This window comes from Alnus glutinosa, chromosome 14 (assembly GCF_958979055.1).
Source record: "Alnus glutinosa chromosome 14, dhAlnGlut1.1, whole genome shotgun sequence".
NCBI classification, from domain to species: domain Eukaryota; kingdom Viridiplantae; phylum Streptophyta; class Magnoliopsida; order Fagales; family Betulaceae; genus Alnus; species Alnus glutinosa.
In genome coordinates, this window is record NC_084899.1 from 4913558 (window position 1) to 4931390 (window position 17833).

Consider the following 17833-nt stretch of genomic DNA (forward strand, 5'->3'; position numbering starts at 1 on the left):
TCCCTGTCTGCAAGATGTCCGGACACATAAGTGAAGACTGTGGACATAGAAGATTTTCCATGCAGATGTCTAGACACTAGGGTTGCCTGTCCAGACATGTTTCAACAAAATATTCACTTACTGATAGATGTCCGGACATTCGTTGACCTGTCCGGACACTGCCGCCTAGGAAATCGTTCCTGTCATATTTTAGGGTTTCCAAACCCTATTTAAAGGGGCTTCTAGGAAGTGTTTTATTAAGAATTCTTATAGATAATTCCAATGTGCTAAGAGAAGATTATTTAGGCTTAAGCTGTTATATGTATTTCTCTTAGAGTATTTTGTGTTGTAACCGTTCAATCGTTGAAGTCTAAATGGAGAGGAGTTTCAGTTAAGGAAGTTAATAGAAGAACTTTTCAGAAGGGTCTGGTAGTGAGGCAGACAAATAGACACTTGTTAGAATTCAAGAGATTAGTAACTACTGCAAAGGGTTGTGAGTGCAAACTTCTTGTAATTAGCTTTTTCTTCTGATAGTTGATTTCCTGGGTTTGACTATTCTAGAGTGGTTTTTTTCTTTGTTGTAAAGAGTTTTCACTTTGTAACCAAATATCTGTGTTATTTACTTTAACTGCTTTACATATTTGGTTAACTGTTTGGTTAAGGTTGCTTAGGAGTCTTTAGTTATTTTCACTGGGAATATGTATGATTTTTTTATTTTTTTATTTATTTATTTTTTTTTTTGGTGTTAAACTTTTTAACAAGGGTGTATATATATAAATTCATTAAATTCCAAAACTTAAATTATTATTTCCACAATAAACCAATAATGTAGAAAATGTAAAGAACATACCAAAATCCATATATAATTCACTTTAATTACCCTCAATCTTAGGTTACACAAAATGATGGAAGTTGCATAAATTTATAGGGCAGAGAAAACTCCACTTCCCACCAAAGGAGGCGTTTAATAGAAATCACTTCTCTTTTTCATATATATATATATATATTGACCAATAAAATAAAAGAGTGAAAAAGACTAAGATTAGGATCTAATAGTATCCAATCAAATTATGTGTACGTACCTGCATGTTATGTGGGCTAATAATGTTCTTATAGTATATATACATATACGTTACTCCATTCTTACTACTATTTATATATACCATCATGCATGCATGTTACAATTCTTTCACAAATTTTAATGAGTACTCTTGCATTGCCTTAAACCCTCCAAAAGAGTTTATGCTACTGGTCGTTACGTACGATATGGTTCTAAACCCTAGGAGCATGGAAATCACCGAGATGATAAAGTACGTAGTTTACAACGTATATCAAGGATATTGCTCTTGATATGGTACGTACATATATACCACCTTGCACAACTGCCACTTCTCCGTTTTCACTAATTAATTAAATTAATACAGATCTTGCTTCTTCTGCAACAAGAGATGCTAATGCCTTTGACTTTCCAACATTAATTCTCGCCATAAACAAATCATATAAAATCATTATATGATCTACAACATCCTGATATGGTAGCCATTATCAACGTACGTATACCCAATGTATTCGTTATTTGTATTACCGAAATCAGATGAAGATCCCAAAGTGCATGCGCTGCTACCCTTTAATTAATCAAGGGGGTGGCTCCCAGCCACCCTCTAATGCCACCACTTCTGATTGGACCGGGGTGGTTGTGGCTCCACCTCCATTGGGGTGACCGTGAGCCGTGACTTTTTTTTTTGTTTTTTTTTTTTTTTTTTCGATTATCTATTTGATAGAAATAATGACGGAGATCTTGAATTTAGATAGAGCCCAAACTCGGAATTTGAATCTATGTTATTGGAAATTGGAGTGTCAAAGTCCAAATAACTAAAAGCACAAGGGTCCCGACTCTCGACTTGATTTCCCTTATTATTATGGGTAAAAAATAATTGTCTATTCAACACATTACTACCAAAAAGGCTAAAGAAATTTTGAGTTTCAAAATTTTCCTTGGAAAAATTGGGAATAGTCTGAACAGACAGTAAAAGATGGTGAAGCTATTTTTTTTTTTTAATTGATTGGAGTAGTGAGCAAAAAATGACTTTGAGATGAATTTTAATGAATTGATGGTTGGAAATTGATCAGTCACAATAATGCCTTCAGAGCATCTCCAGCAGAGTGGCTAAACCCTTCAAAATAGTTAAATTTGACTATTATTAGTATTTTTTCTTCTCCAATAGAATAGCCAATTTATCATTTTTTTCTTAACACATGAATAGTGAATATAAGTTAAATTTTTTTTTACTAATATTTTCTCTCTCCCTCTCCCTCCCCTTCTCTCTCACTCCACCCGCATCTCCTATCTCTAACCTTGGTTCTCTCTCTCCCTCACTTCTCATCTCCATCCCTTTCTTTCAATCTCACATCTCCTATCTCAACCCTTAGGGTTTGACAAAGAAGGAAGGAGAAGAATCGGAGAGAAGGAGACGCGAGAGAGGTGGGTTGACTGAGAAACCAGAGGAGCCGTGACCTAGACCAGATTTTCGGCGAGCAGAGGCGCCGATTTTCCCGCTGGCCGTCGTCCAACGATTTGAAGAGTGATTTCCAGCGACTTCAAGCGGTTGAAAGGGGTTTTTCTGTGGATTTTTCTTTAGTTGGCCGATTGGGTGTGTTCCCTATGGTGGCTGTGTTGTGAACATTTGAACATCCGGCCTTGTGTGTGTGAATCTCTTGTTGGATTTTAGACAAACCCATGAGATTTGTTGGGAACGATTTTGTAATCCCTGTTTACCCGTGTTCCCTGATTTGTAGATTTGGGTTTGATCAATTCTGGAGATAACTGGTGTTTGTTGTTGTTTTGGTCCGAAGTTGATTGGGTGTGGAATCCTGGTGACTGGAATTTAGGTTTCGCGATTGTTTGGGTTCAAGGAGGTTGGTTGAGTGGAAATTGAGTGTTGCAAAAATATAATAAAAAAAGAATGAGAAATAATATTTAAATGCAAGTAGAGAGTAGAATAAATAATCTGTTAGAGAGAATATAAAAAAAGTAGTAGCTAATTAAAGTAGAGACTCGTACTTTTCAACAGCTATTTTAGATTTTATTTCTGGAGATGCTCTCAGAAGGTCTAAATTAAACATGCCTACTGCCATTTCCAATTCCACACACACACACACACACACACACACACACATGTAGTGTGGAAACAAGGATGAAGTGAAGAAGGTAGTCCTTATATTGGAAATTGAGATATATCTATGAAAATTGTTTAAACACATTACCATTCTCATACAACTCGATCGGCGTAGCAATTTAGCCTTTGAGAGTAATATCATCTTCATGAGTGACACAAAGATGATCAAAAACCGCAACAAAAAGAAGAAGCACAAGTAATGATCAGTTGGGAGAAGTTATTTTATCTTCTTAAGTTGTATAATGGTTAAGTTTTTAGGGATAATATATAACATAATTAGGGTTGCACAACTTGCACTTGCCCAATCATTCGACCTTTTCTGGTAGGTAAAGATCGAGGTTTATTTGATGATATTGTTCTCCTTTGCGAAGTTGGTTTAAAATAAATGTTAATGGTTCAAGATCTACTTGCATGCATGAGGTAATTAAATGTAGAGAGGGAGTCATCCTTGGAAATAATATGAGCTATATATATATTCAATTATTGACGGGATGGCTTCAAATGATCATATATGCGCGAATATGATTTTTTTTTTTGTAAAAAAAAAAAGAAAGAGTGATATTAATGGAGGTATTCAAGAAGAATCGTTATATCAATATATAATAAAAAAAAAATTAGTGATATGAAGAACTTTAATAATTCTAAAAAGTACAGAAATTTCCTACAAATCAGTTTGTAGGAAATTTCATACAACTCACATATAAAATTGATATATGTCCTTTAAACATATAAGAAACATATGTTTTTTTATTAATGCTATTGAAAAAGCATGTGAGAAAACACATGCTATTAATTAAATCAATATGTGCTTTTCACATGCCAATGGACACATGCCAATCTTATATGTGGATTGTATGAAATTTCCTACAAATTAGATAGGTTGATGTTTAGAAGGACAAAAATTTCCTACAAACCGGTTTCCTAGGTTTGTAGGAAATTTGGGGTTTATAGGAAATTTCTGTCCTTCTAAATATCACCCTATTTTCCTTTTGTGTTTCCCCAAAACTGATGTACTTTTAAAATTACCATTGGATCAAAATTCAATATTGATTATATAGTGATTTTAAAAGTCACATCAGATTTAAGAAGACACAAGAGGAACATGGAGTGATATGTAGCATTATTACTCTAAGACCGTTAAATCATACTTGTTTGTAACGATTACTAAATTCAACTATATATATAAAACTTTGCGTTACATGAGACTCACGTGTGACAGATTCTGTCAACTTCAACGACCTAATCTAACCTGGGGTTCAAATCAAAACAAAATAGAAGTTCGTAAAGATAAGTTACAGTGAGTATGATGTAGGACGGAATCTACCCATATTTTCGAAGAACTTGAAAATATGAAAATTTTCAAAAATAATATTTGAGCAGCGCCATTGGATTAGAATTTTACTTATTCTCAGACAATGGAAATACGAAAAAAAAATACTTGATCGTCAAGTCGGGATTTTATTTTTTGCTTTTTTCTTATATACAATTAAGACTTTATTTCATTTCCTTACTAGGACTAGATTTGCTTTAATTATTGATTTCATTCCCTTACTAAGATTATGTTTACTTTCATTACTAGGAATATGTTTATTTTTTCAACAAGCATTTCCTTTTTTTACTAAGATTAGGATTACTTTTACTACTAGGAATAAGTTTAATTCTTTCTCTACAAATATTTCTCTATTATTTATAGGTGAGTTTGCAATGTAATAAACAACCCATTGAATTATTAATCAAATTTGAAAATTTTTTAATCACTTCATCTACAGAGTTTATTATTCTTTTAAGCCTGGCGGCATATTTTATAACACTCTTAATAACTAATGCTTATCTCAATTTAGAATAATTAACTATTTTTTTTTTTTTTTTTTTTTTTTTTTTTTTTTTTTTTTTTTTTTATCTAGTTTAACTAATGTGTTTTAAAAGGCACCATACATCCGATTATCTATTCTTAACTCTATATTCTTTTTTGTTACTTTTTTCATTATCGTATTTTTTGAGTCTTTTTTTTTTAAAAAAAAAATTTATTTTAAATAGTCATATTTAGTCATATTTGTCTACGGTCGTTTTGTTAAAACGGTCATTTCTCTAATGCAAATTTTTTACGGTCATTTTCACCATTTTTCTAATAGTCATTTTTTTTTTAATTGTCATTTTATTAAATCTGTCATTTTTCTAACGCAATAATTTTTAAACGATCATACCAATTTAAAAAAAAAAAGAAAAAGATTATCCTTTTATTATTACTAATGATTAAACAAATGAATAAGTGACATTAGTAGCATGAAAATGATGTGATTAGTGCAACCCTGTGTGGAGCTGCACTATTTAAGGAATTAAGTAGTTATGTTTGAAAATTGACAAAATGATTATGTTTGAATAAGTCAAAAAGGAATTTCAAAATAAAGTTAAAACTTTTGTCCTATAATCAAGATACTGCTATTGCCTAAAATTCTACCAAGAAAGTCATTTTCATCAACTTATCCATCTCAAAAGCCTAAATCTTTCCACAGAAACAATCATAATATCTAGAATGAAAATAAGAATTTACCAATAATAAAATGGGTATGCCAAATAAGAACTATTACAATTAAGAGCTTTTCTCATCAATCGCAGACCACGGCTTTCTCATATCTTTTGTCAAAAATGGCCATTTCCATGACGGCCTCACAGTTCAAAACCCCATTATCCTCTATAGCCCATCTCAATAATGCATCTGAAAAGCCTTTAATCAGAGTCAACCCCTGTCGCCCAGTAGGCACTAAACCCGACCCTAATTCATATGCAATGACTTCAAATCGTTTTTGTTTTTTAAATTCCAAAAAACTATAACTGGCAGAGAAGTGTATCCGCTTTCATGGAACTTATTTCTAATTGCCTGATACTCACTATCCCAATTATCGGAGCAGCACGTTTCAGTGATATCCATATTAGTAAACACGAAAACGGTCTTCACCATATTGTCTTTATCAATGTTTTCTTTGGTTGCAACTTCCAAGATGTGAATAAATACGTTTATAAGATCTATCTTCAATCTCTAGTCCATTCTCTCCATGAAATCAGTCCTACTTTGTAGATCATCTCCTTCAATCTTTTGAAGCTGAGGATCATGGCTAAATGTCATAATCTTTCCTCTCCATGGACCTTGGCTCAAATCTGAAATTAGAAGCCCCAGTGCAATGCTAACCGTCGTACAAAAACCATTCATGTTAGGTGAGACATCGCAACTGGCTAGACAGTTTTTAAACTTCCCTTTCATTGTGAGGTGTTCAATCATTTCCTTCCCACTGTAAATTAGCAAGTTCTGCACATCCCTCATCATAAAAACAAGCCAAGATCTTGTGAGGAAGTAATTCTTCAACATGATTTCTGTAATTCGTGTATCTTTCTGTGGTAACCTCGGTGGCTGGAATTAATGTAAGGGTGCAAGCTCCTCTTGCCCAAACTCAGGGCTCTACGAAGCGGGGCAATGACTTCCTTACGTAGACGATCTCTAACTCTGTAAGAGTAATCAGGCTCTGAAATCTTTTTGTACTCTGGATGTGAATCTTGGGGGAACAGCCTTCTGGCGTTGCTCTCGCACATAAATGTTGAGGGATCAAGAAACGAGTTAAGCGAGGGGCAACACTTTGCAGCAAGCATTACTTGGGATTTCCATTTCAATTATGAAAAGCATTACTTGGGCCGTGTCTGGGTTTGCTGGAAGAAGGAGGATTATGGTGTGTCTGTGGTGGATAAAAGTGACCAAAGTATCTCTGGTTTTTTCTATTCTAATCATGAGAAAGTTAGTTGGTTTCAAACGTTTGTTTATAGTACAAATAACCCTATTGATAGAAGAGGGCTATGGCAGTCTCCAATTCATGAAATTGAGGGTGGCTTCTGACCCTTGGATTTTATGTGGAGATTTTAATGTGGTTAGATGTTTGGAGGAGAAATGGGGCTCGGATTGTTTGACTTCTTATGATCTGGAATTTGGGGATTGTCTGAATAATCTTTAAGTTATGGAGTTAAATTTTAGTGGTTGCTATTACACTTGGAACAAAAAAAGTGAAGGGTCTGGTTTTGTGCCTAGGAAGTTGGATACGGTGTTGGTGAATGAGGAGTGGGTTTGCAAATTTGGTAGAACTTGCATAGATTTTCCATCCAGTGGAGTTTCTGATCATTCTTTTGCAATTATTTCAGTTGGTACCATGGTTAGCTTTGGTCTAAAGCCTTTTAAGTTTTTCACTTATTGGCTAGATAATAAGGAGTATATGGATTGGTTAAATACCAGTTGGAATCAAGAATGCCGAGGGGTTCCTATATATAGACTGTACATGAAACTTAAAGCTTTTAAAGTCATTATGAAAGGCAAGAATTTTAGTTGTTATGGAGATATTAGAAGTAAAGTTCTGCATGCCCAGGAGTGTCTGGATATAGCTCAAAGAGATGCGTTAAACTCTCATGGTAGTGCTGATTCTTTGAGTAAAGAGAGGGAATATTTACATGCATATGTTTCCATCTCTAGAGCTGAGGAGGCTTTTCTTAAACAAAAGGCTAGGAATCAATGGCTTAAGTTGGGTGATCAGAACTCGGGTTATTTTCATAAGGTGGTAAAAGGGAGACATGCCAAAAACTCTATCACTCACATATGTGATGAGAATGTAACCCATGTTGAAGGTATTACTGAGATTAAAAGCGTTGTGGAGAATTTTTATAAGAAGCTTTTGGGTCTATTCAAATGGTGTTTTCTGGAGAAAATGTTGCTCGGGTTAGTCAATTTGTATCTTCTGTTGTTTCAATAGATAAGGCTGCTATGTTGGAGAGGGATGTTTCGGCGGAAGAAATCAAGGATACTATTTTTAGCATGAAGACTAATAAGTCTCCTGGAACGGATGGGTATACGGCTGATTTTTTCAAGGCTTCATGGGATGTTGTGGGGGCAGATGTGGTGGTAGCTATTAAAAGTTTTTTTTGAAACTGGTATGCTTCTAAAAGAGGTGAATGCTACTATTTTAACCTTGGTGCCAAAGAAGCCAAATGTCACTGTTATGGGGGATTTTAGGCCAATAGCCTGCTATAATGTAGTGTATAAATGCATCACTAAAATCCTTTCAAATAGAATGCTTCCTATTGTAGATTCTATGGTTAGTAGGACCCAATCAGCTTTCATCCCTGGCATGAACATTGCTGAAAATGTGTTGTTGGCCCAGGAATTGGTTAGAAACTACCACCGTAAGGATGGGAAGCCTAAATGTACTATGAAAATTGATTTGATGAAGGCGTACAGTTCAGTAAATTGGGATTTTATTATCCATTTTCTATTTTCTTTTGGTTTTCCTTTGAGATTCATAAATTGGATTAAAGAGTGCAATACTTCCCCTCGGTTTTCTATTTCTATAAATGGCACCTTGGTTGGTTATTTCAAAGGGTCTTAAGGTTTGTGGCAATGGGATCCTCTTTCCTCGTACTTGTTTATCATTGCAATGGAAGTGTTTTCTAGAATTATGGGGAAGCTCACTTGTTCAAATTCTGGTTTTAAGTTTCACCCCCGATGCTTTAAGTTGCAGCCTACGCATTTATACTTTGTTGATGATATGTAGGTTTTTCCCATCAAGGTTGTGAAGGCAGCTCTTCTTGAATTTGAGAAATTGTCTGGCTTAAAAGCTAATCCCTCACAGAGTTCTTTTTTTTTTTTTTTTTTGTGTGTGTGTGTGTGTGTGTGTGTGTGTGGTATTTCCTCTAAGTTAAAGACTATTTTATTGGATGATCTGCAAATGGAGGAAGGAAAGCTGCCGGTTCGGTATTTTGGGGTTCCGTTAGCTTCGTCCAAGCCTTTTGCTATGGATTATAGAGTGTTGATAGAAAAGATCACAAGCAGGATTGGGTCTTGGACTTCTAGGCAGCTTTCCTTTGCAAGGAAGGTTGCAAATGATTAGCTCAGTCCTTTATGGCTTACAAGTCTACTGGACTAGTATTTTTATCTTGCCTAAGAGTGTTCTAAAGAATATTTTCCAAAAATTTATTAGGTTTTTATGGAATGGCAAGGATTGTGATTCTGCCAAAGCTAAGGTTGCATGGAGTGATATTTGTTTCCCTAAATTTGAAGGTGGGCTGGGGCTGAAATGTGTAGAAACTTGGAATATTTCTTCCATGATGAGACATATTTGGTCCTTATTTGCTAAGCCCGGATCTATTTGGGTTGCTTGGATTCAAATGTATCTTTTGAAGTGGAGAAGTTTTTGGAATATAAAACTCCCCCAAGACTGCTCATGGACATGGAGGAAACTACTTCGTATCCAAAATCTTGCTCGAGACTTTCTTAAGTTTGAAGTGGGAGATGGACATGGTATTCATTTATGGCATGATGACTGGCATCCTTGTGGTCCTCTCCTTGAGAGTTTCAGTTTTAGAGTTATTTATGACTCTCAAAGTAGCATTGATGCCAAGGTTGCTTCTGTTTTAAAGAATGAAAATTGGCATTGGAAACCAGCCCGGTCTGAAGAGTTAGTCACTATTTAGAGTAGGCTGTCGAAAATTATTTTAGGAGCTTCTGATAATCCAGTTTGGACTGTGGCTCATAAAGGAATATATGTGAGTTCAGTTACCTAGAATGCTTTGAGGAAGAAGAAACCAGAGGTTATTTGGTGGCCTCTCATTTGGTTCCCTTAATGCAATTCCTAAACAAGCATTCTTGTTGTGGTTGGCTGTGAGAAACCGTCTTACTACTGGAGATAGGCTTACGGTTTGGGGATACAAAGGGGACACAGAGTGTGGTTTCTGCAGACATGGGATGGAAAGCCGGGACCATTTGTTTTTCAATGCAGCTTTAGTTCCAGAATCTGGAAAAATTGTATGCAGAGATGTAATATTGAAAATCCTGAGATTGACTGGTTGAATGTGATGGATATAGGCTGTGGGCAGTGGAAAATCAAGAGAATGTGGGGTGCTCTTTGCAGATTAGTTCTACAAGCTGCTGTTTATCATTTGTGGAGAGCTAGAAATGAAATTAAGCACAATGGTTGTCCCAAAACCAAAGAGCAGGTACTTCAATCGATCTATTGGGAAGTTCGTTCCCGAATTTCTGTAAAGGGTAGATTCACAAAGACTAGGGAGAGTGTTAATCTCTGTTTAAACTGGAGCATTTCATTTTCTGTTCTGGTTTAGTTCTTCTTGCTGTTTTGTTTGTTTGGTGGGTGCGAGCTTTGGTATGCTCTGTTTTTGTCCTCTGTTTTGGTTGGACAGTTTCTATTTGTAATGTTTGGTTGTTTGTAATAAAAGTGCTCACTTATTCATCAAAAAAACACTTGGCAGCAGGGTGATTTTCTGAAGATTGCCAGATTTCAATAGGTCAAGATCGGACTTGAGAAGGTCACTGAAGACATCTGATATCCGATTGTACAGGAAATGATATTTCGCATCCTCATAGTACGCACGTATAAACCTGTAAATTTTTTTATACTCATATTCTTCCTGACTATAATCATTATATCCCAGCAACTTCAAAAGAAGTGGAGAAAAATCCTTCAAATAACCACAATCGGCGAATGATCTCACGTTGAATGCTAAGGTTCTCGGATGATTATGGTAAAGCCAAACGAGAGGAAAATAAGACCGTTCCCTAAGTAGTTTTGTCATGTTGAGGATAAGTTTCAAAGTGGTCAACGGGTCGTCGTTCCAAGCCAACTCTAATAGAGCATGCACGGTCAAACATTACGAATCCGGAACCACAAACAAGAAAAGATCCAAACATGGGTTTCTTGAGGATTTATTAGGCAGAGGACTGAAGCCATCGTTCTTCCACGGCTCTTTAGGTTCTGAGACTTGGGTATGCCGTATACCATCGATTTAGTAAAATGGAAGCAACTCAGGCGCTGGGCCAAGCAAGCGTACATGGGGTTCAAGTTCTGCTACTTGTCGTTTGGAACGGAATTTCAAAATATCGGAGTCGAATAGATAGAGTAGTAGTGTGCTAAAACGAGAAACACACGATTCTAACATGCAGCCAACCCTGCTTGATGTTCTCATTCTCAGAATAGCTGCTCTATTCATCACGTGAAAGCTGAGAATTAATCTGCAAAATTGAAACAAGCATGGCTCATATACTTTACCCTTGAGATTTTCTATCATTTATATATTCTCAACCCAACAACCCCATAGATATTTCCCTTTTGAGCCGAACAATGTTCGACTTAATTAGACAAATTTATATTCCGATGTTTTCCCGTTTTCCTTCTCCATTTCCTTGACTTTCTTAGCATCCAAACGCAGGGTAAAATAATAAAAGAATCGCAAGAAAAACAAAATTAACTTGTTGATAACAAAATAAATTGAAAATTTTCCCAAGCAAAGACACAATCAGAAAATATATATATATATATATATATATATATATATAGACACACAGAGATGGTATTGATATGGAAGTCCATAAAGATGTGCAGTATCATCTACAATAAGAAATGAATCACAATGAGAAAAAAATAAAATCTTTAAACCATATGTAGGGGGTCGAACGTATTTAACCCAATAAATTAAAACAAACCAACCTCAAGTAAAAAATCCCTTGATACACCCAATCCCAATCACTAACATATACCGCATTCATAATTCTAACTAGTTGCAGCTCGGAAGCTATGATAATAGATTTCGTAAACTCTTTTGAGATCAAATGAGGAAACATTCCATATATAAGCATGCAATGGAAGTGGAGGAAGATGATTAATCTCGTCGCTTCCAGCTTCTACGACTGCCACTTCCTCCGACATACCTTCCTTGGAAAGACAGTTAACAAGCAGTGCTTTTGTGGCAGAATCAGGCATGAAATTAGAATCCCTCATATCTTTGAAAGCCTTAAATGCACGATCAACCTTCCCACACCTAAGATAAGCACGGATGAGAATCTGAAACATAAATGCATCTGGCCTTAAATTATTCCGTTGAACCATTCGAAAAAGTTTCACCACTGTGAGCAAGTCTCTCTTTCGTGAGAAATAATACATCAATCCAGTAAAAGTTGGGATATCTGGAAGAACCCCACGAAAAATCATCTCTTCAAGCATATCTAATGCACCAAGAGGACAAAAAATATCTTGTGTCAATTTTCGTATAAGAGAGGAGTACAAAATCATCAGATGGAATTTTGATAGAGGGTTGCAAATTTCTTCCACATGACGGAAAATTCTTACAGCACCTTTTGCCCTACGGCGGTCAATGATATAGTTAAGAGTAATGTAAGATAAGCTAATTCCACCCTCTTTTATTTTTGTGATTAATTCATCAAGCAAATCATATCTACACCATGTATCCCTACACTTCTTCCAATTGTAGGACCAATCAGGCACCTTATCACTACACCAAAAAGCTATGATTTTTAACATTGTTGATGCTGTGTGTGCATCATGAGTGAATCGTCCTGGTTTATTGCCCAACCAACAATAAAACGCCCATATATTGTCGACTTCTTCATAGTCGTCAAACATTCGCAAAAGAGTCTTGCAAACCAGGACACTTGTCCATGCCACATTTGTGTCATCCAATGCCGATAAAATTTCCAGTGATACTCCCTCATTTGTGTCACGCAATGTCGATATAATTTCCGGTTCAATTCTGATTTTAGACGCCAACTCCGCATCATCCTCATCTTCATCCTCTCCCTCCTCATTACTACATTGACGCGACGGCAAAATTACTCCATCAATCTGCATTTCATTCTTGAGATCACTAACAACTTCGAACCGTCTCGCATCCATAAGCCCCTTAAACAAAGGGGCGTACATCCTTGAGGAGCGCCTTATCCTCATTCTCGGCAATATACAAAACACCTCTATGGCAGAGTCCAATTTGCCTGAACTTACAAGATGCTCAATCATGGCGGTGTATGTTCGAGAGTTAGGAACCGCGTTCTCCTCCATCATTTTATAGAAAACCTTCACGGCCTCAGAATTGTTGCCTGCTTTGGCATGATCACCCATGAGTATGTTGTATGCCTCGATGCATCGACGGCCCCTGGACCCTTTAATCTTATCCCAAACATGCAGTACAGTGTCGACGTCTCCGGAAACAGCGTACCACAAGAATTCATCCATATCAATGCTTTTTGTGCTAACGTCAGGGAAGTCCTTGTTACGAATGGAGCTGATCAAGCCTTGAAGCTCGGGGAATCTTCGAAACTTGGCGAGGACTATGCCTAAAGCTTTGAGGGTCATTCGGGTATGTGAAAAATGTGGGACATTCTTTAGGGTTTTCACGAGCAAGAGAGCGGAGTCTGCTGATGGCGCGTACTGGAGGGCACGAGAGACGACAAAGGAGTCCAAAAGAGGAGTGTTCACAAGAGATGCAAGCGACTCAAGAGGTGCGTTGGACCTGAGAGCGTGTTTGAGAGAGGAAATAAGTTGGCTTCTTTGGAAATAAAGAGAGATTGCGTTCAAGGATACTGACGGCGTTAATGAACTCCTAGACAATGTGCTGTAAGAGAAACTTTGCTGAAACAACTGCTTTAAATACATCCTTAAGGAGAGCCGATTGAAGTGACTAGTTGGAGGGATCGGAAGAGGAGAAGGATGGAATCAGGGTCGACAGTTTCTGATCAATAGAATTCACGCATCACTCAAGTGAAAGCTGAGAATATGAAAATTAAAACTACCTGCATGCATGTAAAAACACTTCAATTTATTTTTAAAACAGACGCCATAGACACTTTTTCTTGAAAATAAATAAGAAGCACTTGTATGAAAGAACATATGATAAACAAGACCAAACAAGAATTCAAGAACAGGATTAAGAAAATATATACACATCGGCAAATAAAGACTGACTGCATATCAAGATAATAATAGTAATAATAAAAACCAACTTGAAATCGACAGAAGTCTAGCTAGTAATTATTTAAAGAGACGACTAACAAAGTGAGAGTCACAATCATCTAGTTCAAATTTCGTCTTGCTATTTCTAAAAATCATTATTATATGCAGCACTACTGCCTAGCAATTAAATGCAGGTTTGGCTGGACAAAATCTTCTACAATAAAAAATGAACCAAGTGAATGACGACTGCCTTTTGGCCCTGCAATTTGCAAGGGAAAGACAGTATCAAATTATGAAATTAACTTCATGAAAGATGTGCCATAAGTTCAATAATTTGACGAGAAATGGTAAAACTTACACCCCCATCCCACCTTCACAGGTTGCAAAAATCACTATTTTTAAAATGGTCTGCAATAGAATTTTTTTTTTTTTTTTTTTTCCCCAAAGCAACTGAATCAATGACAACAGAAAACAAAGCCATATTTGACATTCAGAACAACAGAACACCAGCTAAAGAGCTGACGTGAATGGTTTCACAAACAGGTAACATGATAGATTTTAGGTTTTGAGGGAACCAATCTGAGATTATAAGAGAACTTAGACCTTTTAGATTCAGAGGGAACCTACAGCTTTTAAAACACAAGGTTTAAGATTAATTTTTGTTTACCTTTTATTAATCACTCACGCCCACTTATAAATAATAGAATTACAAAGACATAGAATAGGAGATGAACTCCTATATCTACCTGAAGATAAAACCCTTAATACAAATAAATTACTCAGAAATAACTCCTACTCTAACTTGGAGATAAACTCCTAGAAAGAACAATATAAATCTACTACTAAATTACTTTTACACCATAATCCTACGAGTAATTAAAAGACTTACTTAAATAGATAACTATCATTATTTAAAATAATTCTACTCTAATATGACTTCTAACTTATTCTCATATTAATTCCATAACACTCTAAGAGCTTCGTCATTTATTCTCAACAGACAGAATGTTACAATCTTACGTACTTAAGATTATGTTACGATTCTTGTGTTTTACATAAGTTAAGTCTAATTTTTACTAGGTGTATATAAGTTCTTGGCCACCCTCCCATTGCAAGCCGATTTTTAAGAGTGAATCTACCTAAAGTTTGTATCATTTAGTATTAGAGCCAAACATCACATCACGAGTTTGAGTCATAGAAGTGGCGACCTATATATGAAAGCCGGCTTGCAAGTAAAAAGTGTCAAAGAACTTATATACAGCTGGTAAATATTAGACTTAACCCATGTAAGACACAAGGATCATGACAGACTAAAAATTCATCTTTATGTCTATCTCTTGAGGAGATAATTGGAGTCGTAGTATTTTAGTTAGGTTTGTCAGTTGGAGTAGGAGTCGTTTCAGTTTCAATTGTGATTAAGAGTCTTTAGTTAGTTTTAACCTATTATTAATAAGTATATTTAAAGATTATCCCAGAGATGAAAAATTAAAATCTTAAAACAAACCCCCAGTTCTATTTAGCATCAGATGCAACTCCCCAAACCTGCAAACATCATCTTCCACAATTTTGCCCAAACCCACCGTTTGGCTGCTGAAAAAAATGTGGCAAAACAAAAAAAGAAAACCGCTAGGATAATTTCTGTTACCTCCACACCGAGACAACTATTCCGACCAGGGCCGGCTCTTCCACTAGGCGGCTTAGGCGACCGCCTAAGGCCCCCGTGTGGAAGAAGGCCCCCATAAGATAAAATAGGCTTGTGAAAAAAAAAATATTAATTAAATTAAATAAGGCCTCTACAATTATCTTAGGGGGAAAAAAAAATTAAGGCCCCATAAAAAACTTTGTAAAAAGAGAAAAATAAATAAAAATTTAAGGCCTCTACAACGATTTTGACAAAAGAAATGTTCATTATCTCTACGTGGGACTCTTAAACTTCCACAGAAAAATCAATAGTTTTAGGGGCTCAAGAACACAACATTAATGCCAAAAAAAAAGAGTTCATTATCTCTCACAAAAAATCAACTGCCTACCAACACAACAATTCCAAAAAAAAATTCTATTATCACACCGGGAGGCTCTAGAACTCCCGCATTATAAAACAAATTGTCATGCCAAAGAAAGACATTTTACATTTTTTTTAAAAAAAAAACACAAATCTTATTCAATCTCTCCAGAAAAGTACCAAAATCACTTCCTGAAATGCTCTACAATCCTCGGCAGTCAAGCGGTAGGAGCCCAAAACCGCTGCTAGGACCACACAACTTGACCATCAGCCTACGCTGCCTACCAGATCTTGCGTCCGACTTCTGGATCTCCCTCCGGTAATCTCTCACAGCTTGACCATCAGGATACCAAATCTGCTACTTTCTTTTTTGGGTGTGCACCGCATCAAGAGATAGTCATAAACGGGCCTTTTTTTTTTAGTGCTCTTCACTTTCCTTGAAGGGAACACTGCACCAAGAGATAAGGCTAGACGTGTGGCTCAGTTTCCTTCGGCTTTGTCTCATCACGTCACTGTAGCTGAGGGTGTTTAATAAAAAAGAACTCAGGCCGGCAGGTTTTTTCCTTCTTCTTTTTCTACCTGTCTGATTGATCTAGTCTTTTTCCTTTTTTTTTTTTCTCATCAAGAACATGTCCACATCCACTGTACGTCCACACGTTTCCTTTCTTTTTTTGTTTTTGAGGTTTTTTTTTTTTTTGGTGCCTAGGTCATTATGATTTTTTTTATTTATAAATATTTGTTAGAAATATGCATTTAAATATATAAAACACTCTAAAAAATAAAAAAATTAACAAATTAACTGAAACTCAAAATAAATTATATAAATTTGATACTAACAATATAATATTAAATTTCAAAGCTATAAAAATTAAAATTAATTATATTTATATTTATATAAAAAGGCCTCATTTATAATTTTCGCCTAAGGCCCCAGAACATATAAAGCCGGCCCTGATTCCGACCCCAACCGAAAAAAAACTAACCCCACCCTTTTGTGACACAGTTTTCGACTTAGCTAGACAAATTTACATTCCGATATTTTCCCTTTTTCCTTCTCTGTTTCCTCGACTTTCTCGGCATCCAAACGTAGGTTATAATAGACTAATAGTAAAAGAATCCCAAGAAAAAAACTCGTTGATAAAAAAAATTAAAAATTAAATAAAAATTGAAAATTTTCCAAAGTAAAGACACAATTAGAAAAAGTTAAGGGAAGGAAAACCAGATCTAACTGACATTGCGAATTGGATCCACGAGCAAAATATCCCGGAACTTATTGTGAAGAGAAGACGAAAGTTTTAATAGGGTCTGTGAGCGACAAAGAGAGGGCGTGGGTCACTGGGTGTGGCCGTGTGGGTGTTCCGTTTTAGGGTTGAATTGGGTCCACTTAATGGACAAAACGACGGGGTTTCACTTTCCTTTTTTTTTTTTTTAATTGACCTTTATTTTTTTGTCCTATATATATGGGTAGTTGAGGAACTAGGAAGCAATTACCCATATACTTTTAACCATATTAATATTAAGATTTATGTAGCTACAAAGTGACTAAAAAGCTACATAAATCTTAATATTTCAAACATTAAAAAGTAGGATCGGGCTTCTATGCAGTAGTTTAAAACTACCACATGGGTGTTGTAGTGGAAAACGGTACCGTTTTATACTTAAAAAAATTTTACAAAATTTTTAATAAATTTAAAAATTGTAAAAATAATAATAATTAAAAACAAAAAATATTAAAATCAAGAAAAGCTTAAGGGGTAGCCGGCGTTGCCAAAGGGGGTGGCCGGCCACCCCATTATTGGCCAAGGGGGCTGGAGCCACCCCCTTAGCCGATCTGGGGTGGACGAACCACCCCAGTCGGCTTTGGCCCCAAAAGGCCAAAAAAATAAAAAAAA

The 17833-nt window shown here is 35.9% G+C and overlaps 1 protein-coding gene across 1 annotated transcript; it reads right to left on the reverse strand.

Annotated features, from left to right (window-relative positions):
- Positions 1-11636: 11636 nt before the first annotated feature.
- Positions 11637-17261, reverse strand: LOC133858091 (pentatricopeptide repeat-containing protein At5g66631-like). Its single transcript, XM_062293535.1, has 2 exons — positions 17175-17261; positions 11637-13779 (listed from the first exon to the last, which is right to left on the reverse strand). Exon 2 carries the CDS (start codon positions 13640-13642, stop codon positions 11747-11749), a length of 1896 nt encoding a protein of 631 aa, XP_062149519.1. The 5' UTR covers positions 13643-13779; positions 17175-17261; the 3' UTR covers positions 11637-11746.
- Between the last annotated feature and the right edge of the window lie 572 nt (positions 17262-17833).